At 43.4% G+C, this 27,036-nt stretch overlaps 1 protein-coding gene across 2 annotated transcripts in view; it reads left to right on the top strand.

Annotated features, from left to right (window-relative positions):
- LOC126248782 (ribonucleoprotein PTB-binding 1-like) overlaps positions 1-27,036 on the top strand; it is a 367,220-nt gene that overhangs the window by 252 nt on the left and 339,932 nt on the right. For both annotated transcript variants that reach the window (XM_049950156.1, XM_049950157.1), the window contains exon 1: positions 1-32. This exon is cut by the window's left edge and continues 252 nt beyond it. In XM_049950156.1, the coding sequence (XP_049806113.1) occupies positions 1-32 (32 nt within the window). The remainder of the gene's footprint in view (positions 33-27,036) is intronic.

Consider the following 27,036-nt stretch of genomic DNA (forward strand, 5'->3'; position numbering starts at 1 on the left):
TAAAACATCTGCCTCGAGATGTAACCGAGGAGGTAAGCCACCATGACTCTTGCTGCATCTCGAGCATTGCGCCAAATTATACTTTTGCACGCGCGGTGTCCTGCAGTACTTTGGAGATAACGGTTTTAGGGTACGCCGGTTTATCTGTCGATCAACTCCACCCTCCCCCCTCCACCTCCCCTCTTCCCCCGCACAATCATAGGAGCTTCGTAACGAAGTTTGCCATGTCAAAGAACCGTATGTCTTTTATATAAGTTCTAGTTCCGATTTACTTAAATAATATTATTTCTTCGCATTTCGATTAATAAGTTTACCGATTCTTGAGACAGTCTAGGCGTTCCGCAGATGGTAGTAGGACTGGCATGCTACATGCCTACTTGGTACCGGCACTGAAAGTGGCGTCCCTGCGCCGAAGACGCGCTTGTCCTCAGCGTCTCTGCACACAAACTAACCAGTATCGCTCTGTCGTTTGCTTTCGTGTAATCTTTATTTGCGGGAGGACAAATATCGTGTTTGTTGCACCACGATCTGTTTACTGCCGCCGGTGACTTCGAGGTGCTGCTCAACGGCCGTCGAACGCCAACGGTTTCTAGTATATTAAGAGGGTTTAGTTTTTATTTACAAAAATGGCCTCGATTTGTTTCAGTAAACATGACCGATGTTTCTAGATATAAGTTCCATGTAGACTAGAATGCATACGGTCACTGAAATACGAGGCCTGCGTAAGAACTTTACAACGTAGTGCTTAGCAGTTGAGTTTACGATGTAGTGCTTAGCAGTTTTCCAGTCATGTGAGGATGGTACAGTTGCCCCGCGTTTGCTGCAAGCTCACCACTCAGGGTATTGCAAGAATCTGGTTAATCCGAGTGGAATATCGTACACGAATAAAGCCGTGTCGTAACTCGTTTCGCCGGCCGCGAAAGCTGTGGCGTCAAGGGCGCTTTTGCCGGTAGGTCACTGCCAGCTGCAGCCGGTAAAGAGATGCTGTTGCCCTTGGCCGCCATGGTCCGCTCCTAGACCGACCCCCGTGGGAGATGCCTGGAAGCGGAGCCCTGTTCCAAGCTGCACCCCCACACGGCCGGTCGTTTGGATTCTATTCCCAGCCACTTTGCCATTGATAGAAGGCTTTTCCTATTGCGCAACAATACAACACCCACATGCCGCTCTTATGATTTATATTGTCAGCGTTTCGGGTGATAATTTCCTGTAACTTTTAATCCATTTGAAGACGTTCCCTCCGAGCTTCTAATACACTTCATTTTGTTAAAAATAAACACGAGCTGTTCCAGAGGAGATCATGTTCGATACGATTATCCGTTATTGAATGGCAGTTTGAAATTCTGTTTTTCCAAGTTTGCTTGTGCTGAAATAAAGATCAGTAACAGAAGATGTTTGAATTAACGGGATCCTTTTGTCTACGTAGGGAGGTCCCTGACAAGTCCGGTTTTTTTTTCCCCATTAACTAAGCTACTGACATATTCATTAGGTTCCATAGTTTGCGACGTATTTCCTGACATTTAATCAACTTCAGACATTGTCTCTGCGTAAGATACCTGTTGTAACTGAACAGGAAGAAATGTAATTGAAACTCCTAGATATGTGTGTTGTGGCTCCAACAGCTAACAGCATATTGTACAACAATCACTAGGAATAGTAAATGTGTAATAACCAATATTATAAAGGTTCAGAGTCTAGTATACGTGCCGACCGCGGTGGTCTCGCGGTTAAGGCGCTCAGTCCGGAACCGAGCGACTGCTACGGTCGCAGGTTCGAATCCTGCCTCGGGCATGGATGTGTGTGATGTCCTTAGGTTAGTTAGGTTTAAGTAGTTCTAAGTTCTAGGGGACTGATGACCACAGCAGTTGAGTCCCATAGTGCTCAGAGCCATCTAGTATACGCGTTATTTACAAAACTGCAATACTGTGACACACAAGAGTTTTCATAATTACTTTGTTGCGGCCTGATGTTTCAAGGGAAGATTGACAAACATTGTCAGACGGATGTAGTCCAACCTTAGTGCAAATTTTATTCAGTCATTTTTAACATGCGTTTGCGTGTGTGGCTTGTCCAGTATTCGTCGCTGAAAAATTATTTTATACATTTTAACGTGATACGTTATCCTAAAATGTATCCGCCTTGTAGCGCTTTCAAATAATTTATTTATCAACCAGTTTCGTAGGCAAGAAGCTACATCAGGTGAGATCTGTTAAACATGAGGTAGAATAGATGCTTTTCTTTGCGCAACTGTAGTGGATCTGTATTTTCGAAGTCTGTTGGGGGTAAGGAGGCGTATGATATGGGAAGCAATTTTTCCGAGTACGTTAATTTGGTGAAGCGGTAAAAACTGCAGTCAGATTCGCACCGATGTAAGGTTTTCTTAGTTTGAATGGGAAATGTTAAAAGCTTCTAGTACGAATAATTTGATAGCAACTATTTTGTAGATGCGGAGTACCATGTGTATCGGAGTTGGTGTGCAGTTATAGTTGTGATGAAAGGACTGGCGTGCGGGAAGCTCACGGAAGGCGCAGGCAGCGGCGGCGTCCCTGGCGGAGAGGTTGCCCCCAGCGTGGGTACGGGGCTCGCATTTCAATGCTGTTCATGTGGCAACGTAGCAACCGACTCCACCTCACCTCGTGTATTTGGTTCGTCTAAGGTCAGCTTCCATGTGATTTGCTGCGACCAACGCCGCCGAACGGAATCGGGGCCTGTGTATCTTGGAGAGCGCTCAAGCTTAAACACTGTTGCTCCGCCGCGTGCCGAATCTCCACGCGCACAGCCATCTTGGACGAGGTTTCTTAAGTGCCGTTAATGCACGTGGTGTCGGTTCGCTCGCTCCGTCGTTCCGTGCAGCGTGTTCGTGTGACGCATTTGCTCGATCACAACTTTAGGAACGGGCAGTGAATATCGAATCGCGGCTGATAGTTACAGGCCCGATGTGCAGTGTGTTTCGAAAAATGGAAAATAGTCATTGTGAGATACACATTAGGAATATATTTACTTAATCCCTGTCAGCTTAGTGGCGCACGGTGGAAAATCTGGTGTGATGTCATTCGCCGTTCCTTATCTGTATCATCAGTTATAATGTAGATCTTTTGACTAGTGGAGACGCCTATCTGTTGTTTTACCCGAATAGCTCTGAAAACTCCAAATCATCCTATGATGTTCAGTGTTGTGCACATAGAAATCAGTCAAGGAGAAAATTCCGTACCGCATATTTTATGGCATTTAAGCTCGACAAATCTGAGGTGTGACAGTATGTTTACATACTCGAAAATCGCAACTCGCTTTGTTAAACGTGATTCGTATTTTCCATCGGTCTCGGAGAATGCGTGTCCTGACACTGCATATTCTGTTGGCCTTTATATGCGCCACGGAATAAATGTTCAGTGGCGTTCGAGTTTATCAGTAGTTGAGAAACGAACTGCAGGTTATCAGTACTCTCACTGGATACCCAGACTAGCTTACGCGACTAGCATTCCATGACTAATTTCTTTACAATCTTTTGCTGGAACTAAGGCGTCATCACTAATCAATAGTACTGACAAATTATTTTGAATACCCAATCGTGTTTGCGGCGTGTTAGTAAATAGATGCCGACGTTGATTCACATATTCCTTTCCTTTATATGGTCTGTTCCACATAATTATGTGTGTTACAGATGAATTATATGCGGTAAAACTCAGTACTTAAGGAGTTCATTTTTACGAGACGAGAGGCTGAGTGCTGTGGGACATGAACATCGGGCACTATTTTTAACTACCTGTCGGACTCTTCTAGGTTATTTAGAGACAACACCAAAATCATTCAGTGACTGTTCCTACAGCAACGAGGAAAATGCGTCTGCCCGTGTGGCAGACTTGTCATTCGATAATGTGTACGTTATTTTCGTGAGAACTATTCGTGCTAAGTCATCTAAAAAGTCTCATTAGGAATTCTTGTAATTAATCAAGTAACATCTGCGAAATAATTGTTCAAACTGGTATGTTAAAATGTTTCGGGAAACTGTTGTAAACTGAAAACCACGAGACTTTTTTGTCGTATTGTTTACTTCCGAAGCGGACTGTACAGTGCAGCGATTACCCCTGTAAAGGCAGGGGAACAACACGTGAACAACACGTGAATCTGTCTCCGGCAAAAGCGATTCCAGCGGCCCCAATACTGAAACAAGGAATTATGACTAGCAAATTTCCGGCTGTTTCGTAATACTGTATGGAAAATGAAAGACACAGGCAAATTTATTATGTATTTTGGTTCGATTGGTTGTTGCATGCAAGAATGCAGACTCTGTGCGCTACTTTCACTCCGAATTGGCTCGCTGCCGCCGGCAGACGCGCTAACGGCCACAGGGGTACGGGGCTTTGGGAAATACCGTTGTTCTCGTATGCGAACTGTACGCTTGGCGCGAGAGAAGAATTCAGCTTCTGCTAGACAACCAACTGCGAAATTATTTGAAGGCAAATTTATTACAATGATGTTTTCCACTTACGATTCAAATAGACTAAAAATGAACGCGGTTCTGAACGTCTTCCCTCCCTGCGTTCCAGAATATAGAGTGCGCTAAAACGTTTCACGATATCTTCGTACAATTAAGGCTTTAAAATTGCTGCTGGACATGGGAGGCTATGTAACTACGTATTCTAAACGTGTAATATTTTAACACTGGGTGTCCCCAAGAAGAATGGTCAATATTCAGGCATATGATAGGAACGATCATTCGAAGCAAGAAATCCAATGAACATGGGCTCTAAAGCACATACCTTAAGAGCAATGAGCACTTATTCGTCTTCACTACTGAGACACACATCTCTCCTACTGAACAAGACACACATCTCTCCTACTGAACAACATGCTTATAGCTCTGATGGTAAGTAGTTTAGAGCCCAAATTTACTAGACTTTTTTCTTCGAATGATTGTTCCAATCATATCCCCGAATATTGTCCATTCCTCCTAGGACGCTCATTTGGTAGTACCGCTAAGAGAACATTGACTCTCAACGCGTTTCTGTGTTATAAACATTGCTGCTAAGTAGTTTTGAATGCAACCAAGCTGTAGCGTATAATTGGGCTGCTTCCGCCGTCTATGGTTCTTGTTTATTTATAATTGAAGAGCCACTTTCTGAACCATCAACATTACGCCCAAATCTCGTTCTGTGTATGAAAACGTGTGATAACAGCTGAGGGGCAAGTGTGGAAGATGTGAAAAAAGTATATGTAGTTAGTCAAAACAACAGAACACAACAATAATACACAAGACGGATAATATGACATGCTGTAAACCCCTGCATAAATGCAATGCGGCTTGTAAAAAAATCCACTTTCACAATTAACGCAACTTCAGAGACAAATCAGGCTCACATTGGTGTCGAAACCCATTTTTGTAAATAGAAAATAAGAAATAAGTCGTGTTTTGCAGAATACGGCTTTCAAAAACCCCCAAAGTTAATTTGCAAACACGGAAAAAGTGTCAACTGCAGCTTCCAACCGTAGAGCGGTTGTATCATGGAGCGTTTGCTTGAAAGAAAGGGTATGGAATGTGGAAACATCTCATACAGTATACCGCCTGTGGTAATTGTGTGGCTATTGATGTATGTGTATTGAAGGATGCCCAGCCTACTCGTACAGTTGTTTAGCGAATTCTAAGAGTAGTGTCCAGGCTTCCTGTGATACATCGTAGCTGCCCGTCTTAAACATAAACATCAAATTCGACGTTGAAAGTAATGCACTAATCTGGTGAATTTCAACTCTTCTTACGAGTGAAGACGGGGGCGAAAGCGGATGTCTTTTCATAGAACGGCCATCTTCGGATCCTCTCGTTCCAGCTAGGCTGTATCTTTTTTATTTTCGTCAGCCTCCCGTCTCCGATAACAATGTTGACATCACTGGATACAACCACGCCTGCCTTCAGCATAGTAATATCAACCTTGAATGTTCCTTATTTGTAAACAATTCGTTTTCCCTGAGTATTTCTACTTACGTTTGTTCTTTACTAGTCTCGTAGGCAACAGGGAGTTTTACACAGGCTCGCGGCGAAGTATTTTGCTAGTTCATTCTTTGTTCAGCTTTTCCATTTTTACCTCGCAGGGTTTTTGGATTCTCTTTCCGTCTCATTGTGTTAAGTCACGAAGTTTGACAAGATTCAATACAGATTAGAGAATGAATCCTACCTCGGAAACATATTTTGTGCACACATTATGAAATCTAGAAACACCAGAACATTCTAGACGACTAGAAGAATGTGACAATAAATCACCTGCTAAAGCTATCTAGAAGACGAGATTTGCAAAGTTATTTACAATCCCCCGCCCCATCCGTGTGCAATATCTCTTTATATTCGATGAATTATTCCGATACAATTCTACCCTTGAATGACGTTTACTAATTTTGTATCTTCATACTCGCAGAATCCATGCGCAAAGTAGTTTCATACAATAGCTATGCCATGAGCGCATAATTATTCTTTGTAGTACTCTCTCTCTGGTGGTTGTTAGAAAAAAATAAAAGAAAGCAAGCTTCCGAGATTGTCTTCGTGCCGATTAGCCTGAGCTTTGTTTGAGGAATTGTAATCTGAATATTGCGATTCATGACAAAAGATAACTGATACGAAATTGTACGATAAAAAGGGAAATATATATATTGCTCCTTCATACAAAAGATTAGCAGACTGCCGCAAAGCACGAGCCTGCAGAGAAGAAGAATCATCGCCTGATTTCATTCTAACAAGTAAAATTTCTGAATCATTTTGAGTGACTGAGCTATGACTGTGGTTCATATTATGAATGATTGATTGCTCGAACTAATTGAGAACTACATAATTACATAGATAGGAGGAAAAATAACACGTGCACTTTAAAATGCACGGTGTCACCACCATACGAGGTATACATTTAAAAATTGTTTGTTCATATTAATAACCACAGTTTTTCCGTTCCATAGTATTGCAGAACACTGTGGATATGCGCAGTGTGACGACAACAGTGACATTGACACAGGTAACTTCGGAGAAATTTAAGCCAACACTGATAACAAAATTTTCGAAGCTACCGGGTGTGACCTGACTGATAATTTGTGCTGTAGTTTATGGATAGAACCAGTACGAACGTGTGCCTGCTGTGAGTTGTAAATAATAGTCCTTAAGTGTAGATGTGGCAGTGGCCCATCAAGACAAGAGTTTATAAACATATTTTTACAGTTTGGATTCGATTTACCTTCTGTGCTTTTATAGGGGTGGTATATATATCATGTGACTCAAACACTTCACACGTTAGAAATTTTTCATGCCAGTGAACTGACTCATGAAGTCCTTGTAAATAGTTTCGTGGGTTAGGAAAAATTACATCGTTTATGAGTAATCCGTAATGCTTCATAATGGTGAAATAAGATACTAGAACGACCCCTCTAACAAGGGGGGGGCGCCAATTGTGAAATTCAGATTCGATTCATACTGCGCATAGTAAAAGCTCATGGCCAGAGGTGTAATGTGGCAAAGCACCAAGATGCACTTCTCAGCCGTTGTCGAGAAAATCGACAGTTAAAAGAAACCGTTGCGGTGAAATACTCTCTACGATTAATAATTTTCTACAGCGTCGTGGCGCAGCGGTAAGCGCTCGGGTTCGTAATCGGAAGGTCGCCGGATCGAATCTCGCGCCATGCAATTTTTTTTTATTACTAGTTTTTTTGTAATTCAAATATATATATATATTGCTTATGCATGTTGGTGAAGGCGGATCGCTCTCCAATTGTACCGCCTCCATTTTTCCGTTTTTTAAACAGGGTGTACCAAAGCTCTCCCGTCCGCACTGATTTTCGACGATGTTATATGTTGCGCTAGGGACCGCATCTACCTTGTTTCGAAGTTAGCAGGCAACTACGCTGTTATGCGGCGGCTCGTTTCGGCCCATTCAACATCTGTCCTTCACGTGTAACGAGCGAGTAACTGAGTTCATATTTCATACCTGCCACAGCAAATTTGTGTTCGTGGGGTCTCTATTATAATTCGAACGTTTGACTTACGCTATACGTATTCGTTTCGGAGTATCGTTTCTACGTCTTCCGTTAACTATACGTGGTTAACATTATGAAGACAATTAATAACATTTGTGAAATACAACTTTGTATGCGGAAAACATAATGATGTTCGAAGTCGCCAGTTTTTCCACGACAAACGACTTGCAACAACTTATTATGTGCATAATTGTTGCAACTGATTGCCGGGAATTTATATACATTTGAATTATAAAAAACAAATACTTAAAAAAAGGTTAGAGTATGGCCAGTATACTTCGGAGATGGTCAACGATATGATACTTTGTCACGGCCGTGAGATATCTTTGAGGAACTCAGTGTGCAATGAGAGCTTTCTTTCCCACATACTGCAACTGGGAGGGAGGGCGTGAATTTCTATTCACGTTCTTCGTTTTTTGTTGTAACACCACGTGGGAATTCACTGTGCTACAGCATTACGGCTGCCGGCGCGGTAATTCTAAAGCCGTGAATCGTAGACTTGTTGCACGTCCGTCGCGCGTTTCCCGACGAATGAGTCATTTCATTGGCGGCCCTTGCGGTTCTTCGACGGAGGTGACTGGCCTGCGTGGTTGCTGTGTTCGCTCGGGCCGGCAAGCAGGCGACCAAAGTTTGAGTCACAAAGATGTTTGTTCGGCACACTCGTAATGTGGCTAGAGTCGTAGAAGTGGACAGGGAATATGCCGCTTGTCAGTGACTCATATACTGGGGAATTCATGCAAGTGCGTAGTTAAGAAATGAAATTTCTCATGCGTTGCAAAATATCACGGGCATCCCGTGCGCACAATAAATAGCGCACGTAGTGCAATGCTATTCTGGATGGCGCAGCTGAGAATGCAATACAGTTACAGCAGACTATTGGACGTTTCATTGAGTTTTATATTTTACCCCAGTTTCTAAATTACCTGTAACGAGCTCAAACCATAGATTTATTATGTTCGCACCCGAAACAATTCTCTCTCTCATTTCACATCCCTTCGGAAGTAAATTACCATGAGATATGTACGGTACTGCTTATCTGCTTATAACAATGACATCCTGCTAGAAGCTTCAGGAATATAGACACAGATTCACCATCCTGTGGTGCCATGTAAAATGATCATTACAGCTCCTTTGGGACATGTACCCGTTTTCCGTTACCTATCTCCGTTATACGGGGTGATTCATAAGTCATGTCACATAAGACAAAATATAGTGTGAATCAGAACTCCAACGACAAACTTTCAGAGATGATAGTATGGACCAAAACAAGGAAAAATGTCCAGTAAACATGAGCTCTAGAACCCATACGTTACAAGCTAGATGTATGAGCACTATTTCATCGTCGTTACTGTGAAACACATCTCATCTGCTGATCAAGCGCTCACAGCTCTTGAGGAATGCACTTTAGAGCTTTTGTTTTACTAAACTTTTTCTCTTCTTGACCCATACAACCTCCTCTCAAAATATGGAAAGCAAAGAGCTTGCAGCAAGGGCGTACCCAGGATCTGCACTAGGGGGGGGGGGGGGACAGGTCATACTAGTCTCAGGAAACAAGGACTAGAGACAACATACAGCACTTCTTATTAAATAAAACAGTAAACCAGTGAAAAACTGCTTTTAACTTGTACAATCCGAGAAAACATGCAGCATTTCTTATTAAATAAAACAGTAAACTAGTAGAAAACTGCGAATATCTTCTGGGGGGGGGGGGGGGGGCAGCTACCCCCATGCCCCTCGCTGGGTACGCCCATGGCTTGCAGTAGAGGAGATGTTTCACGGCACTGAAAATGAAGTCGTCATATCTCTCAAGGAACGAATTTTAGAGACAGTTTTTACTAGACTTTTTTCCTTGTTTTTTGTTTCGTATTACGTCTTCTGAAAGATTGCTGTTGGAGTTCTGATTCACACTATTTGTCCCGATGGACTTGACTTTCGAATAACCCTGTATAAATGTGCAGTTCTGCTTTGTGTAACACTGACGTGCTCTGTGATATGAAGCTCCCTATGATTGGGAATGAGTATAAAAGAAAGAGCAGAAGAGGCTCAAATCCAGTTCCGCCACGTAAAGTCACTTAGAAAGCGCCTCCGATCTATAAGTCCTCAGTAGACAGGCTACCATCAATGGCGCCATGAACTCCCTCACAACACAGGGGCTTGCAATTTAATCGAGGCCTTTGGCGCCCATTCGTCTTGTCAAAAAAATGTATCCCCACTTTTTCCCCCTCTACTTCAGGAGAAATTTTGCGACTGAAAATTAGTCACAACCAGGATTCAAAGCAGTCACCTTCTGGTCGAGTGTTATCACAGTTCAGCGGCTTCGCCCATCGAGGCTGACTCGAGTAACAAGTCGATGGCACGCAAGCGCTGTGCACCGATCGCACGCTTGGTTTCCATGTTCCTGTGTAACGGCGAAGACGCTACTAAAGAACACATTATCTCTTCGTGACCTACTTAAAGTTCTCAACTCCACGTTATAATCCGCAATGCAGGGGTCATATCACGTAGAGAGGTAAAACATTCTCGTGAACCCGTTTTTTACTACCTTCATTCGATACATTTTAGTCGTATTGCCAGGGTAATGTAATGCTGACCACCGATTCTATGCAAATACAAGTTCTTGACGTCTTTAATCTGTATTAAGTTTAGTGGATTATATGCCCGTTGTTGGCGTTATTAGGGACGGACAATTATGATAAACGAAATTTTGCCATTTTTCGCCGCCTGTTCTGTCAGGAATACACCTGCCTGGTCTTTGTTGTGTCATTGCCGTTATACTCGGCAAGCCACTGTGTGTGTATGTGTGTGTGTGTGTCGGAGGGTACCGTATTACCACTACTTCTCGTTTCCTTTCCTGTTTCACTCACAGGTAGAGCGATGGAAAAACGACTCTCTATATGCCTCCATATGAGCTATAATTTCTCTTATGTTAGTGGTCCTTACGCATGCACGTTGCTGGCAGTAGAATCGTTCTGCAGTCAGCCTCAAAGGCCGGTTCTCTAAATTTTCTCAGTACTACACCTCGAAAAGAACGTCACCTTCCCCCTCCAATGATTCCGCTTTGAGTTCACGACGTATCTCCGCAATATTTGCGTGTTATTAGAACATGCCGCTAACAAATCTAGCAGCCCGCTTCTGATTTGTTTCGATGTCGTCCTTTAATCCGAACTGTTGCGGATCCCAAACACTCGAGCAATACTTAAGAATAGGTGGCACTAGCCTTCTATATGCGGTCTGCTTTACAAACAAACCACATTTCCCAAAAATTCTCGCGATAAACTAAAGTCGACCATTCGCCTTCCCTGCAGTTAAACGGAATGGACAGTGTCTTGAAAGGAGGATATAAGATGAACATCAACAAAAGCAAAACGAGGATAATGGAACGTAGTCGAATTAAGTCGGGTGATGATGAGGGAATTAGGTTAGGAAATGAGACACTTAAAGTAGTAAAGGAGTTTTGCTATTTGGGAAGCAAAACCGCTGATGATGGTCGAAGTAGAGAGGATATAAAATGTAGACTGGCAATGGCAAGGAAAGCGTTTCTGAAGAACAGAAATTTTTTAACATCGAGTATAGATTTAAGTGTCAGGAAGTCGTTTCTGAAAGTATTTGTATGGAGTGTAAACATGTATGGAAGTGAAGCATGGACTATAAATAGTTTGGACAATAAGAGAATAGAAGCTTTCGAAATGTGGTGCTACAGAAGAATGCTGAAGATTAGATGGGTAGATCACATAACTAATGAGGAGGTATTGAATAGAATTGGGGAAGAGTTTGTGGCACAACTTGACAAGAAGAAGGGATCGGTTGGTAGGACATGTTCTGAGGCATCAGGGGATCACAAATTTAGCACTGGAGGGCAGCGTGGAGGGTAAAAATCGTAGAGGGAGACCAAGAGATGAATACACTAAGCAGATTCAGAAGGATGTAGGTTGCAATAAGTACTGGGAGATGAAGCAACTTGCACAGGATGAAGTAGCATGGAGAGCTGCATCAAACCAGTCTCAGGACCGAGGACCACAACAATAACAACATCACAATCATTCACACGCTCGTTCTATTTCATATCGCTTTGCAACGTCACGCCCAGATATTTCACCGACGTGATTCTGTCAGGTATGACACTAATAATACTGTATCCAGATATTGCGGGTTTGTTGTTCCTACTCATCGGCATTAACTTACATTTGTCAAAATTTAGAGCTAGCTCCATTCATCACACCAATTAGGAATTTTCTGTAACTTAGGAAGTCTTCGAGCCACTCACATATCTGGGAACATATTCCGTGTGCTCGTACATTCGTTAAGGCTTCAGTGGAGTATCGTGTCAAACGTTTTTCGGAAATATGGAATCTGTCTGTCTGCCCTTCGCCCATAGTTCGCAGTATATCACGTGAAAAAAGTGTAAGCTCATTTTCACACGAGCGATGTTTTGTAAAACCGGGCTGATTCGTGGATATAACCTTTCAGGTCTCTAGGAAATGTATGATATTCGAACTCAGAATACGTTCCGGAATTCTTCTGCAAACCGGTGTTGAGGACATAATGGCAAAACAAATCACTCACAAGAACAGACTCACGTTCATCGGTAATGCCGGTATCACTTGAAAAAAAAAACTGTCCCCTTACGCTTCTTCACAGGTCTAATGATGTCACTGGAATAGTCCTCAGACCCATAAAAACATTCATTCACACAGTTATATGGATTTTTATTCTCATTAGGAACATCTGATAATCGTGGTCAAAAACTTCCGAAAGTATTTCAGATTCGTTCATTTCCTTCCGTTTTCTGAATAGAGTCATCTCTAAAAGCAGGAGAAACGTGAAGACGAAAATAGTAACGTGCTAAATGAGCAAAAAGTACACGAAAGCAATCAAGTTTGATACACTGACTACTGGTGTAAACACCTAAATATACTAAGTAGTTAAAATTTGTCACAGCAGTTGACATCTACAGACAGCGTGCAGAAATCATGAGTTATCTGGAGATTCGTCCCTTATGGATGGCGCACGAAATACGAGTAAACTTGATATCCGTTCGCAGTGTGTTTGCCCCACCTTTATATGCAGTATTTGTTAGTCATAGCCTATTTCCATGGGACAGATAACACTTCGATACTGATTACACAACTCGAGCTCGCAGTACATCTTTGTACCTTCTCCAGGACTCTGTATCTCAGGAAAGCCATCAGAAGCTGAGTGTTCCATCAGAGGAGCAGGGGCACCGCCTTTTTGTAGTCGTTAATCTCGTGTTTTCACTGTCCGCGCGACGGTCAGTTCGGAGGCCTCTGTAGAAAATGAGACCGGCGTAACGGCTCACGTTCCGCGCTGAAAGTAACAGCGGACAGCCAGAAAGGGAAGCCGGAACGCCACGAGCCGCCTGAAGCTCCTGCCACGTGCGGGCCGCCCTAATAAACGTGCTCAGTTATAGCGATTCTTTCCCAGTAATACATTTTTGCTTTTGTTTCTTTACAGGAGGCACTTCTGTAACATCCACCGATACTCGTTTTAATAACAGACATGGGTGTCTCACGTAACGCAGGCGACAGCAACATTTGTAAATATTATTACATCAAGATATCGAGTTTCGTTTTTTAATTTTCGTTCTCTTTTCCGGCAAATTTTCATTCTTTCCAGTTAAATCAAGAACTCCCTTTATAACAGCCATCGACACCTCTAGACCAACGGCCGTATTGTAACGATTGTTATTTTATTGCACCGATTTTTTTTTATCGGTAGTAGACGGCTGCAAAGTGATAGGATGAAGCCCGCTAGCATCATGTAATTGAACGCGAATTGTGATGTGTTTACACGAGGAATAAAGAAAAACTGCGTCGTGGCAACAGACATTTTCCGAGGTAACTGTTATTACGACAGTGAACTCATCGGGTGGTACACGGTTCAAATCCCGCTGTGACTGTCCAGTGTGAAGTTTCCTGTGCTCTATTTAATCCACTGAAGGCGAGTGCTGCGGTGGTTCCTTTGAAAAGACCACAGCTGATTTCTGACTTCACCCTTGTGCAATTCGAACTGGTGACTTCAAATTTAAGCTATATATACAAATCTGCATCCTGTTATCCGCTGTATCGTGCTGGAACCGTTATGATATGTTAGGATTGTTCAGGTTACTGTATAGTTTCGAACGTCGTGGAAGTATCAGCATAATACGTAACTGGTCAATATAGCAACTCTTCAGAGTTGATAATTAGCAGCCACTGTGGGTTTCTGTTTAAGCCTGATCGGGTGATTTAGGTGTCAGTTTTCAAGAGCATGAAGTGTAATGAATGGTACACAGCAGTAAACCAATTTTTCGAAGATGCAAGGATACTGGTAGAGGGAGAGGAACGCGCCATTTTTCGTGATAATGAAGTGTGCGCACAAAATCAGTAGTTCCGATTGTGTGTGACAGTGCACGAGGTACACAGTGAAACAGCTGTTTCAGAAGCTCGCAGCATGGTACGTGGAGTGCTGTTTGGCCGCACTCACTGCTTTGTGCAGGTCATAGCTCGCTGTGGTGTACCTACAAACTCTGTTGGGACTTGAGGTTACTTTGTCGTAGTTGCCCGGTAGACAAACACATTTACAGGCCATGTAATAGAAACTTCTGTTCGACTCGACTCTGAAGTCTCCCTCCCTGCCCCCGCCCCCCTCTCTCTCTCTCTCTCTCTCTCTCTCTCTCTCTCTCTCTCTCTCTCTCGTTAGATATGTCGCCAACCATGTGTCTACAACCTCCACTGTACATTCGTTATGGATATTCCCGTACAAGGGAGACATTTTAATCGCAAGTCGCTTGCCCGTTGCAGGCGAATAAATGCGATATTGCTTTCGATAAAATGTCTCTCCTGTACGGGAATATTCGTAATCAATGTACAACTGCAGACACTTGGGTGACGACATATGTTAGCATGGGTCTGGTCGCAGAGCGTGCTCGGATACCCTGATGGTAAGACGACCACTCGCGATTAGCGGGAAATCCGGATTCGAGTCCCGGTCGGGCACAAATTTTCTTGTCATTCCATTATACAGCTGACTGGCCATATTCGCAACTGGGAATACACTTAAAGTATTTCATAACGACTGAAATCGGCGCAGTGTCTGTTCCTTTGGGCACGCATGCATGTCACAAGGAACATAGCAATATCGTACCGTAAAGTTTGTTGTGTTTTCAAATAGCGTGCAGGTATACTGTGTCGGACGAATACACCAGCAGCGTAAGAGCTTAGCTGCTGTCATCTATTTTCTGTAGGGAACTTCATTATGTGGTAGGCAGTACGTCATCACACCCAGGAAGAGGAACTCAACTTAAAAAAGTTAGTGGTTTTCAAGAAGGCCTCCTTCGACGCCTATAGGTGGGTACTACTAAAGGAAGCTTCAAGTGAAGATTATCACGAGCTGTTTTCTGGTTCTTAAACAGCGATCTTTCAACATTATTTGTTCCTAGTTCCAAGTTACAACTCTTCTTGGTCAGATTAGTACTTCAGTGACGCAAATTTCGTTCTACAGAAATTGTACAGTGCTTGATTGAGAATCCGCCAGTGGAGATGTGTCAGTCAGTAAAAATGCCAAGGTTCGCAGGAGAGCTTCTGTAAAGTTTGGAAGGTAGGAGACGAGGTACTGGCAGAAGTGAAGCTGTGAGGACGGGGCGTGAGTCGTGCTTGGGTAGCTCAGTTGGTACAGCACTTGCCCGCGAAAGGCAACGGTCCCGAGTTCGAGTCTCGGTCCGGCACACAGTTTTAATCTGCCAGGAAGTTTCAGTAAGAATGGCGATTTCATAAGGTTTTATACTTATGGTGGATTATAAAACACTCGGTCGACCGTTTCTTGAGTATTGTTTATCAGTGTGGGACCATTATCAGGTAGGAAGAAGTGCGACGCGTTTCATCACGGGTCATTTAGTTAGCGTGAGAGCATTACGGAGACGTGCAACAAACTACGGTGGCAGGCTGAACAACAGAGCCGTTCCGCACCACGGAGAGTTTTAATGCCGAAATGTCGAGAGCGTACGTTACAAAACGAGACGTGCAACATATTACTTTCTCCCACATACGCCTCGCGAAATGACCATAAAAAATGAATGAAACTTGACCTCGTATGGAGCTTTACCTAAAGTCATTTTTCCCATGGGACACTCGTGAGCGGAATAATGGCGTGAGAAGTACACTCCGTCACACACTGTAAGTTGGCTTGCAGAGACCAACTATAGATGGTTTGTAGGCTGGTTTCATCACAACTGCGGTCGCTAACCTGTGCTAGGCAGGTTCACGTTTCTAAGGCATCACAACACAGATCCCCTTTCACCGCTGACTATTGTGCGTCAGTAGTGACGTAATAGAATTAAATCGAGGAGCAATAAAGATTATGTATTTGCCCTATTGATTTCGGTTGCCCACGATCTTCCTTCAAAGAGACCAATTCCGACGCTTTGTACAGTTCGTACCCAGTTCTTCAGCTAGTGGCTTTGTTACGAGAAATACGCAGTATGATTGTTGATGTTTTGTTATGTGAAGTTATTGAAGCATTATAAACTGGAAACGGCAATCTGAGTCTGGAGAATAGTCTTCAATAGTTCGTTGTATGACGAAGTTGTTTCTTTCTGAAATTCCAGTATCTGGTTGGCAAATGTAACTGACACTAGTTTATCCATGTGCTTAAAATTGTGATTACTCGTGAACGAACGCGAAGAGTTTTGGAGTCGTTCTTTACGTACTGGTGACCAATCCAGAACAGTTATTCTCAGCGTGTTTGAGTGCCGTGCATTTTTATGCATAGGCCTGATTTCTTCTTATTGCATATAACGCTATAGGTTATAATGAGATTTATCGAAAGATTGTTGAATCAGACAAAACATCATGCTTGTTGCTACATATTTTCCACAGCATCTTGATATATAGTTCAATAAGACTAACATAAATGATATCTACGTGTTAAACAAAGGAAAATATGCGCCCAGAGACCTCTGTGGGATGACGTGATTGGCCCGTAAGTTGTGCCGTAGAAGAATAATCGATCTCAGTTTCAGCATATATCAAGCACCCTGTGTGGACTAACTTAGCAAGTTGCTGGGGTCCTTATAGAAAAAGTGACTGCAGCAACAATAGTGCATAAATGAAGGTGCGCTGTTTGGTCGAGAGGTGTACGTGTTGAGAGGCCAAAACAAAAAGCTATAATGAATGTTCGAAAGCCACCGTGTTATTTAGATTATGATACTCACCTTCCATACCATATGGGAAGTTACTTCTGGGATCCACTATTCTACTCGAGTTTATCGATAACTGTTACAGGCAGGCCGGCCGTTGTGGCCGAGCGGTTCTAGGCGCTTCAGTCTGGAACCGCGCGACAGCTACGGTCGCAGGTTCGAATCCTGCCTCGGGCATGGATTTGTGTGATGCCCTTAGGTTAGTTAGGTTTAAGTAGTTCTAAGATCTAGGGGACTGATGACCTCAGATGATACGTCCCATAGTGCTCAGAGCCATTTTGTTTCAGGCAGGACAAACAAGTCTGACAGAGTAAGCGATTTGTTAGAAGAATCTTGCAAATAATCTGTCGCAAAAATACCCTCCAAAACAATTTCCAAATTCTGTCGAAGTATGGAGTAATGGTTTCTATTTCTCATACCGTGAGTTGTACAGCCTAAAATTCTACATGCACACTGTAATAACCGCACATCAGCAGTACGGTTTTCACTGTTAATTTATACGTATCTCGAAAATGATGTTGGAAATGTGAACTACTCAAACACTTTTGCGTTGACTGCTAGAACACGGACCTGAGTCCAAATTTCAGTGATTACAAGTGTATTTCAGTGTCCCCACGGAGTGTCTCGTGAGTGATTAGAATTTCCGTCAATATTTATGGAAAACATTGGGACGCAAATGAGAGAAAAGCTGCGATAGCTACTAGTACGTATTCGTGAGAGAGTCGCTGGTGGCAGTGTCCTGCCGTGATGGCGTAGCTTCTTTGGACTACAGGAGGAGCGTCTGACGTCCGGGCTCTCTGTGCGTGCCGTATGCCGGACAAAGCATCGCTTCACAAAGACCTCCCAGCGCGAGTGTGTCACTGCGTATTTGTACGCCACAAAGGCCTCCGGACACTGAGGGTTTTCGTGCGTGGGACTGGTGACGCCCTCTCGCAGTCATCAACATCCACTTTCCGTCTCTGCCAGTATCTTCCAGATATGCAACTGATGGGATCCTAGACACCTGTTACGAATGCTAGTTTTTTTTTAATGCAGAGGGCCCAGGTAACTCGTTTCTGAAACTCCGCCATCAAAGCCAAGCGACCTCCGCACTACTGCCGACGCCTTACCACAACTGGTACAGTTTTCATTGCTCTTGCTTGCAGTCGTTAGATGCAGATACGCAAGATGGATACAGACGACACAGTTTCCCTCGCATGAAGAAATAGCGCGTCAACAAAGGCTGACTCTGGGTGACGAGAGGTATGTAGTTAGATCGCTTGTACAGAAGATTTCGTTTGTTGCAGGACTCTTCTCCCTACGTTATCTGTTAATGAATCATTAAATGATGCTCACAGAGAACAATAGTTCGTACTTACATTTTACAGCCTTCCCGTTTTCAACAATATTAACACTTTGTGAGTAGTAGACGAAGCTCGCCGGCCGGAGTGGCCGAGCGGTTCTAGGCGCTACAGTCGGGAGCTGCGCTACCGCTACGGTCGCAGGTTCGAATCCTGCCTCGGGCATGGATGTGTGTGATGTCGTTAGGTAAGTAGTTCTAAGTTCTAGGGGACTGATGACCTCAGAAGTTAAGTCCCATAGTGCTCTGAGCCCTTTGAACCATTTTTTTAGACGAAGCTATGTTTAACACCACGTCATCAAAGTCAGCACATACGGAGCCCTATACTCCATACGGCGAGAGAAGATACCTGACGGCTGACTTTTTCAACCGCTAAGTGCAAAAGACTGCAACAATTTCTGACAGAAAAACCATAGTCGCCTGGAACTGCGTCAACACTGAGGCTTTGTCAATATAAACACAAACAAAGCAGCATTAAGTGATCGGGGGACGCACGAAGCTCCCGCTCGCTTTAACTGTCGCATTTTCCGTGTCTAGCCGATTATTGAAGAGTTGGAGAATGACTCAGGGGCAGTTCTCGTCCTTGATATCTGGAAGAATTTCATACTCTCCACATGCGGCCCCCCCTCCCCCACCCCCTCCGGTACTCCCCCTCGCCCCTGCTAACCGCTATATTCACCTGACATTACTTTGATAAAACGTAATACCATGCTTCTACAAGATAGTGTGTTCAGTGTTTTAACCACTGTGGCATTTCACTCTTTGTTTAAAAATACGAACGAAGTGTCTTTCCCTTCGTGAAGCTGCAACCGCCTCGTACAACGAATAATGCCCATAATCTAGCGACAAACCAGAATCTGTAAGTTGGAAAAATATGTCTACAGCAGCATTTCAGAATTCATTAAAGTTTTCACAGAGTTTGGTAGCGACTCTGATAATTAAGTCATTGCTCGTTGGAAAGAAGAATAAAAATGAAAGAGGAAAGTTATTAAAGCTGTGTTATTTAAAATGTTTGCAGCCATCGAAATGTTAGGGGTGTCTGCTGCACACTGTCAAACACTTAGACATCTTGGGATTCTATTACACTGTGAAAGAGCTTGGACAGATCCTTTATAAAAGGCGTTTCATAAAATCTCTGACGGTGCACTGGTAAACTTTGTTCATATCTTCAAAAATTTGGGGCTTAGTCCTAGTTCGTAGCTTTATAGAAGATTTGTCATACATATTTTTATAATATGAACCTTAACCAAGAGCGACCGACATGTGAGCGATTTAACTGAGGATATATTGCTCTGTGGAAACCGAGATATGGTTTCAGTGGGCTACATCTCATCATAGTCAGTCATCTTTTCTAAAAGTTTTACGGAACCGCTACTGTTCATATTACACAAATGAAATGAAATGTCTGTAGTTATTCGAAACTTGATACACGATAGCATTATTTATTCTGTGTGCAGCTCCGAAAACACTTTTATCAAATTCCGAACGTGCAATGTTTTGTGCAGTGACTAACATCTGACAAACATAAACAAATGCAGTGCACAGAAATACCGAAAACTCTATGATCATTAATTGCATAACTGAAGCTAAAACATTCACTCGACTGGCATTCGTTAAAGGTCTCGAAATGACTGTTGTGAGCCATGTATATAGAAAAGTACACGTGCAGTACGGTGCGCCCATAAGTGACAGTTCGTGTTCAGTGGCAGCAGCCCAGAAAATTCATAGCTCGTCCAAGAAACTGGCTGTTTGCAGTTCCAAGTTTCGTACGATTCCAGTGTCCTCAGAGAGACCCAAAATTGGACCCAAGGCTTCTTGATATTGTATAAAGCTACACCACAGTTTCTGACGCGAAAATAGACACTATTCACATGAGGCACTTACACATTCTGAAAAATTGCATTGTTCTGAGAGTAAAAATGTCCTCCTTTTTTCTGAGACCAAGGCCGATACATTTTTCGCCCTTGCCAATACCATTTTCTGTACAAAATATACCAAAATTAATTTGTGTGCTTGATGTCTCCACCATAGCCTTTAAAATCGCTATACAATCCGTGAAAAACGTGTTTTCATCCCGGGAGAGTCCTGATCTTTCTGTAAACTAAGGCAGTTTTCTTCTGATTCAAGTATACTGCTGTGCATGTGCACAGTATCGCCCTGGCTAGTGGTATAGTTGGAATCCTGAATCCTCACACGTCTTGAATACGAGGAGCGTTTCATACTGGTTTACACTTTATTTTTTCGCAACATTCACGGTGTGTCATTTGACTCATTATTACAGATGCAGTACTTAGTACTTCGGTCGAACAGTAGGTGGCAGGACAATCAGTAGAAGTGTAATTTCTGCACAGTACTGTCCATTTTTCCAGCTGCTGTAATTACGTGAGCAGACAGCATGGGTTGTGATCATCAAGGACAGCGCTTGATGACATGGTTTCTGTGGAAGGAGTGTCTAAACACTGCTCATGTTTCATAATCGATTTGTGGCAATGTGTGGAGAGTATGCACCGTCACGAAATGTGCTCTTGCCAAACGGCAACGATCGTCCCCAGACGAGTCGGAAAACCACGGCTGCCATAGCGGAAATAGGTTTTCAGATATAGCCATAACCACAGTATGCTCCTGACTTGACGCTCTTATCTTCTGATGGCCCACCTCGAACCACTTTTCTGGAGTCTGTCACAACCACCGCAGGACAGCTACTCGCAGGTCATTGAAGTCAGCGAAATGCTGACTGTGTAGAGGTTCTTCGTAGCTCCCGAACAGCAGATAATCAGAAGGGCCCACATCTGGAGAATATTGTGGGTGTGGCACCACCTGGAACCCCTTCAGTGATGGCAGCCGTGTTTTTTTTTTTTTTTTTTTTTTTTTTTTTTTTTTTTTTTTTTTTTTTTTTTTGCTCGTATGGAACGAGCGTTGTCATGTTGCTACAGCACCTTCCGTGACGGTGCAGTCTCTCCACACACTGCCACAAATCACCTATGAATGTCCGCTGTGTTTACACGCTTCGTCCACAGAAACCGTGTCGTCCAGCACTGTCATGAACGATCACAACCTATGTTCTCCGCTCACGTAATGACAGCACCCCTCTGGTCGACCGGATTCAGGACTGCTTCCACTTGCTCCACTTGGGGGGGGGGGGGTTCGTCTCTGTGGCGTTCCTCTGGATCCCAGGACATGATGGTATCTGTGAAAACGAGGCGGCCCATATAGCGGCCAAGGCTGCAGTCTCTCTTCTTCAGCCTGCTGTTCGCATGGTTCCCTTCGCCGATCTACGGAGTGTTTCATGTGGCCGTGTTGCTATTTTATGGCACGCACATTGCTCAACACTTCCTAATAAAAAATTGCGGGACATGAAAGCTCTTCCCTGTGCTTGGACCTCTTCCTCCCGAACTCGTCGTCGGGAGGAGGTAATTTTAACTAGACTCCGGATAGGGCACTGTCTTTTTAGCCATCGACATCTTTTCAGTGGCGATCCTCCCCCCGCTTTGTCCCCACTGCTCTCAACTTTGGACGGTGAGACACCTTTTACTTGAGTGCCCCTATTTTACTCCGTTACGCGCCCGTCTACAGCTGTCGCCTGATATATCTTCCATTTTAGCAGATGACGCGCGCTCAGCCGATCGCGTTCTCGAGTTTATTAGTGTCAGTGAGATGACGTCAGTCATTTCAAATGGCTCTGAGCACTATGGGACTTAACTTCTGAGGTCATCAGTCCCCTAGAACTTAGAACTACTTAAACCTAACTAAGCTAAGGACGTCACATACATCCATGCCCGAGACAGGATTCGAACCTGCGACCGCAGCGGTCGCGCGGTTCCTGACTGTAGCGCCTAGAACCGCTCAGCCACTTTGGCTGGCGTCAGTCATTTGAAGCTCTTTTTGAGGACAAACAACCCCCCTTCTATAGTGGTTTTTTAAGTTTTCCTTCTGTTTTTAGTTTCCCACTTTTTTGAGTTTCGCTCACATTGATGTTGGTTTCCAGTTTTTTTTTTTTTTTTTTTTTTTTTTTTACCTTTTCCTAAGTCACAGACCGGACGCTAATGACTCTAGCAGTTTTGCGCCCTAAAACCATAACAAAAAAGTAATGGCAGCATTTGGGCAAATGGATTGTACTGTACAGGGGTTACACTTCCAGTGACTTCCTGCCACTTACGGTTAGATCAATGTATTAAATACTTGCAGCATTAATGACGAGTCAAATGACATACCACGAGTGATGGGAAGGATAATGGAACTGTTCTCATATTATCGTTTGACATTTGTTACTGAGTTAAATCTGTCCTCTGGCTGCAGTTATCGTGGTGTATCAGTAATGATGTAGCAGCTGGTTAAGCTGTACCCAGAACTAAACGTTATCTTAGACTGTGACAATATTAGGAGTTTATCGTTGTTGTTCGCGCAGTGCAAGTGAGTCAGTAGTACAGTACGATCGAAAAGTCTCACACACGAAAATTCGTGTTTGGAAATTGAACTTACATTGCAATCGTTGGATATGACACCGTAAGACAGCACCCCTATCATTATCGACAGCAAACGAAGACTCCAGCGTAACGGATAGAGGTCACATGACATGTGTAGTATTGCGCAGTTCGTTGCTTGGTAAACGCATCGTTTTCCCCATGATCAACGGGTTTTCATTGTTAAACGGTATTTTGACAGTCGTTCGTATGCATATGTTGTGGACGCATTTCGTGGAAAACATCCAGATGGCACAGTGGTGAAAAATTCAACAATAACGACATTCAGTTGCAAGTTCCCGGGAAAATGGGTCCGTTGCAAACAAGTAGGGAACCGGTAGACCCGTCATTTTCATGGACCCTAAAGCGAGCTATTTCATGTTGCGTGCGCCTTCGAATATCAATCTCAGACTTCGTATGGTAGTGCTCAGAAAACTATGCAGAAGTTAAAATGTAGTGCATATCAGCGTCGAAATGTGTAGCGTACTCTCGAGTACATGTTTTCGATCATCTGTGTTGACATTCAATAAGAACTTGACTACATTTTGTTCATTGATGAGACGTTTTCATCTCGGTGGCTACATGAATGGACAAATCACAAGAATTTGGTCAACCGAAAATCCACAGGTCGTTCATGAAAACACGTTGCACTGTCAGAAAATGTGACTATGTTGTCCGTATCGCGACGAAGGGGCGGGGGTTAAGTTGGGTTGCTATGCTATTTTCTTTCAAACTAGAGTGAACAGTGTTGTCCGATTCATTTCGCGTCTTGAGACAAATGAAAGTTATAGTATACTGCAGCAGGGCGGTGCCACTTTCCACGCATCTATTACTTTATATGTGCGAAATTTCGATGACCGTATATGGCAGGTCGACGGTAACAAGATATAGGTGGGCCCACTGATGTTTGTAACTTGAAATATTCGGTCGTTAATTATCGTTTAATGTAGGATGTTCAGTATTAAATTAATTAGTCGCGTCAGTAAATTTGGTTGAGTTGAAGTTTCCGTCTGAGAAGGTCTATTGGAGATTATGGCAGACGCACGATAGATATTCAGACATGTACTTCTTTTTCAGTGTTAATATGACGAACTGAAGAAATAAAAAAGCATAGTTTTTAATCTCAATAACTATTATCAATGACCGCCTTCGTTCGAATCATCGTCCGATCTTTATCAACACGTCACAGCGGCATTGAAGCAAAATAAGAACTTTGACCTACAGATTGCGTCAAGATAGGGTGGAATAGTAGAGGATTAATGTGAATGACTATTTCGGTAGGGGTGTTAGTATTTTTACTGTTCTACTTCACAAGTCTTCTAGGTTAAATCAAATCTGCCCCACTCCTAAGATTAACACTCTTGTTGAGTGTATCTTAATCGATTTGCAACTCAGTTCGGTCTTAATACTTGAAAGTTGGCGACACGAGATTCTAGAATGAAAGTGCAGATTTCTAAATCTTTTCCTCTGTCATTACAAGGAGTTGGCCCAAGAATATAGGAACATCGTTGTACCATTGTTCAATAATACATTATTTGTTTAAGCATTGTTCTCCTTGCTTCGCACGTTCCAGTCTCCAAACAGTAGAAGACATTAGCGACCATGTAACGTGACACACACTAAAGTTTGGGCTGCCTGGCTGGCAAAACAACGCGGCTTCGGGGGAGGGTGGAATCCCCAGCTAACTGCCGGCAGCTGCGCACCTGGTCAAGGACAAACCTTCCCGCGTCAGAGCCGACCAGAACAGTGGACTTCCATTTCGTGGCGGCATTCCACGACATTGCAACATGTGGCAAGGCGCGAGGACTTGGGTGAACCATGGTTGCCATTTGGGACAGAGCCCAGGCTCCATAGTCGCTACGTGCTCATTTCATCGTTGCCTTATTGATAATGCGTTATTTTTTACTGGGTCACCCTGCGTGGTCTACACCAAGCCACCAACGTGAACTCTCACAAAACGTGTTATGTTATTTGTATGTCAGTAACTGTTGGGATACTTTGGTCCTCTTAAGACTAAAGAAGATTAAAAATAGGACGCAAGGTAGCTTCAGCATAATTCCTATACATCTTCACGTCGAAACGCTGTACTCGGTCATGCCATACAGCAGAAAATTGTGGTTTCAGAGCTTATATCGCTTGAATTCCAAAACAAGAAGTTTATTATTTCCCAGAGTGGAATAATTTGTGGTAGTATTATTCTTTGCAGCCCAGCTTGGTGGCGCTGAGGTGAAATTATAGGGCCAATAAACTGAGAAACTGGACTCGAAACTGGCATCTGACCATCAGAAAGAAGCTGTCTCATATGAATTCTGTTCGGGTTCTTTCAGAATGGTCAGTCCACGTTCCTTACCCGGCCCACGTTAAAATGCAGCTTATTTTTATAGATGGTGGAGCACGACAGGGAATTCACACATACTGGAGGTGAAAAAAATTACGCAGGAGTTGATGTGTACGAGACGCAGGTTTCACGTGCTCGGCAACAGCGTTCAGTTTGCTACCGCCAAGAGAAGGGAAGGGGTGGGGACGATGCGGTATTCCGAGTTGGGCGCAGAAACTATTTCTCTGCGAAAAGCTGCAAGGCGGGGAACGGGGCACCAGCACGCGACGCTGCTGTCCGCTTTGGGTGCGGGGGTTGGAAGCCAACACAAGCAATAGGAACGGCATGCTGCGGGATGCGACGCGTCAGTATTCGCACTCAGCACTGGCTGCTAGTTATCACCGGTATCCATCTCACAACTCCCTCCACAACCCTCGACGCGTGACAATAGGGACCGCGGCGTTGCCATATTTCACATGGTAGCGTGGAAGCCGATTCTCCGTTAGGCACTGGACAGTCAGTCCCATCTTGTGATCACTAAGGCGCAAACGTTTTGAACGACATTCGAAGAGACTGTTTTGCATCTGACTGAACGTTTCTCTGCTGACGACGGCAGTAGAAAGAACAGTCCAAGGAAGAAAGCTGGGAGGCGTGGAGAACTTCACTTCTGAGTAATACGTGAGTACCAATAGGCACAGCTGCTCTCGTTTATATTTCCGTGGATTTTCCAAGTCGTTGCTGACAGGTACTGAGAGTATTTGTGAACGTTAATCTTGAGCCTGTGCGGAGGTAGACAGGAACGTCCTGTTTGGTGTTCCACTACAACTAAAGACTTAGTTTTCTTTGTCCTACAAAGCATCTTCGCAAAATTATATGCTAATGCACCCACGATTCCACTGATTTCTGATTTTCAATATGTGAACGAAACCGCTAAGGTTAGCAGCTCCATGTAGAAATCCAAAATCAAATACGAGAATCCAGATGCATCGTCTTATGCGTATTATGGCAAGTCGTTTCTCTGTGTGGCGTAATTAATTGCGCGATAACAGTAAGACGACAGAGTACATAATGTGGACGGAAATTTGAAATGGTATTAAGACGATTATCAATCGTAAAGGAAATTTCTTCTGCGTTTACGTGAAGCGTTGGTAATTCGGGATATCACCGAAACAGACAGCATTTGGCTAGGGGACAACGAGCATATTTATAACCTAGGAGATGGTTCCACTGCAAGCGACAGTCGAAATTTAGTGTGGAAGCTGGGCGGCTGAGGGTAGGGAGTGGTAACTGTGCAGCGTATGATAAAACTTCTTTCGTAATTCTTGCCCCTTGCGTTCTGTTCAGTTGAGAGATCGATCTTTTCTTCGTCTGTTTTATGAAGGCTTAGTTCACAGTGTCATGGAGTTGAGATCACTTTCAAGGATTTATTATCATTGTTCTTATTATTCAGGGGGATATATTTATAATACGTTAACTTTAACGGATGAGGACAATGACTTAACGAAGTATCAGGGGCTTCAGTTCTGGATTAACTGTTGGATATCTACACCTCACTCATAAACACCTAAATTTCCTTCGAAAAAATAGTGAAGTATTCCTGAATATTCTCATATGTTTAGGGCTACATAACCACTGTCTTCTACAACACTCGACATAGCTTTCTTTTTTCTTAATAATACGGTAACTTTTCTCACAACTTCCGATATAGAGTACGACATGTCCGTCC

This window comes from Schistocerca nitens, chromosome 3 (assembly GCF_023898315.1).
Source record: "Schistocerca nitens isolate TAMUIC-IGC-003100 chromosome 3, iqSchNite1.1, whole genome shotgun sequence".
In the NCBI taxonomy this organism is placed as follows: domain Eukaryota; kingdom Metazoa; phylum Arthropoda; class Insecta; order Orthoptera; family Acrididae; genus Schistocerca; species Schistocerca nitens.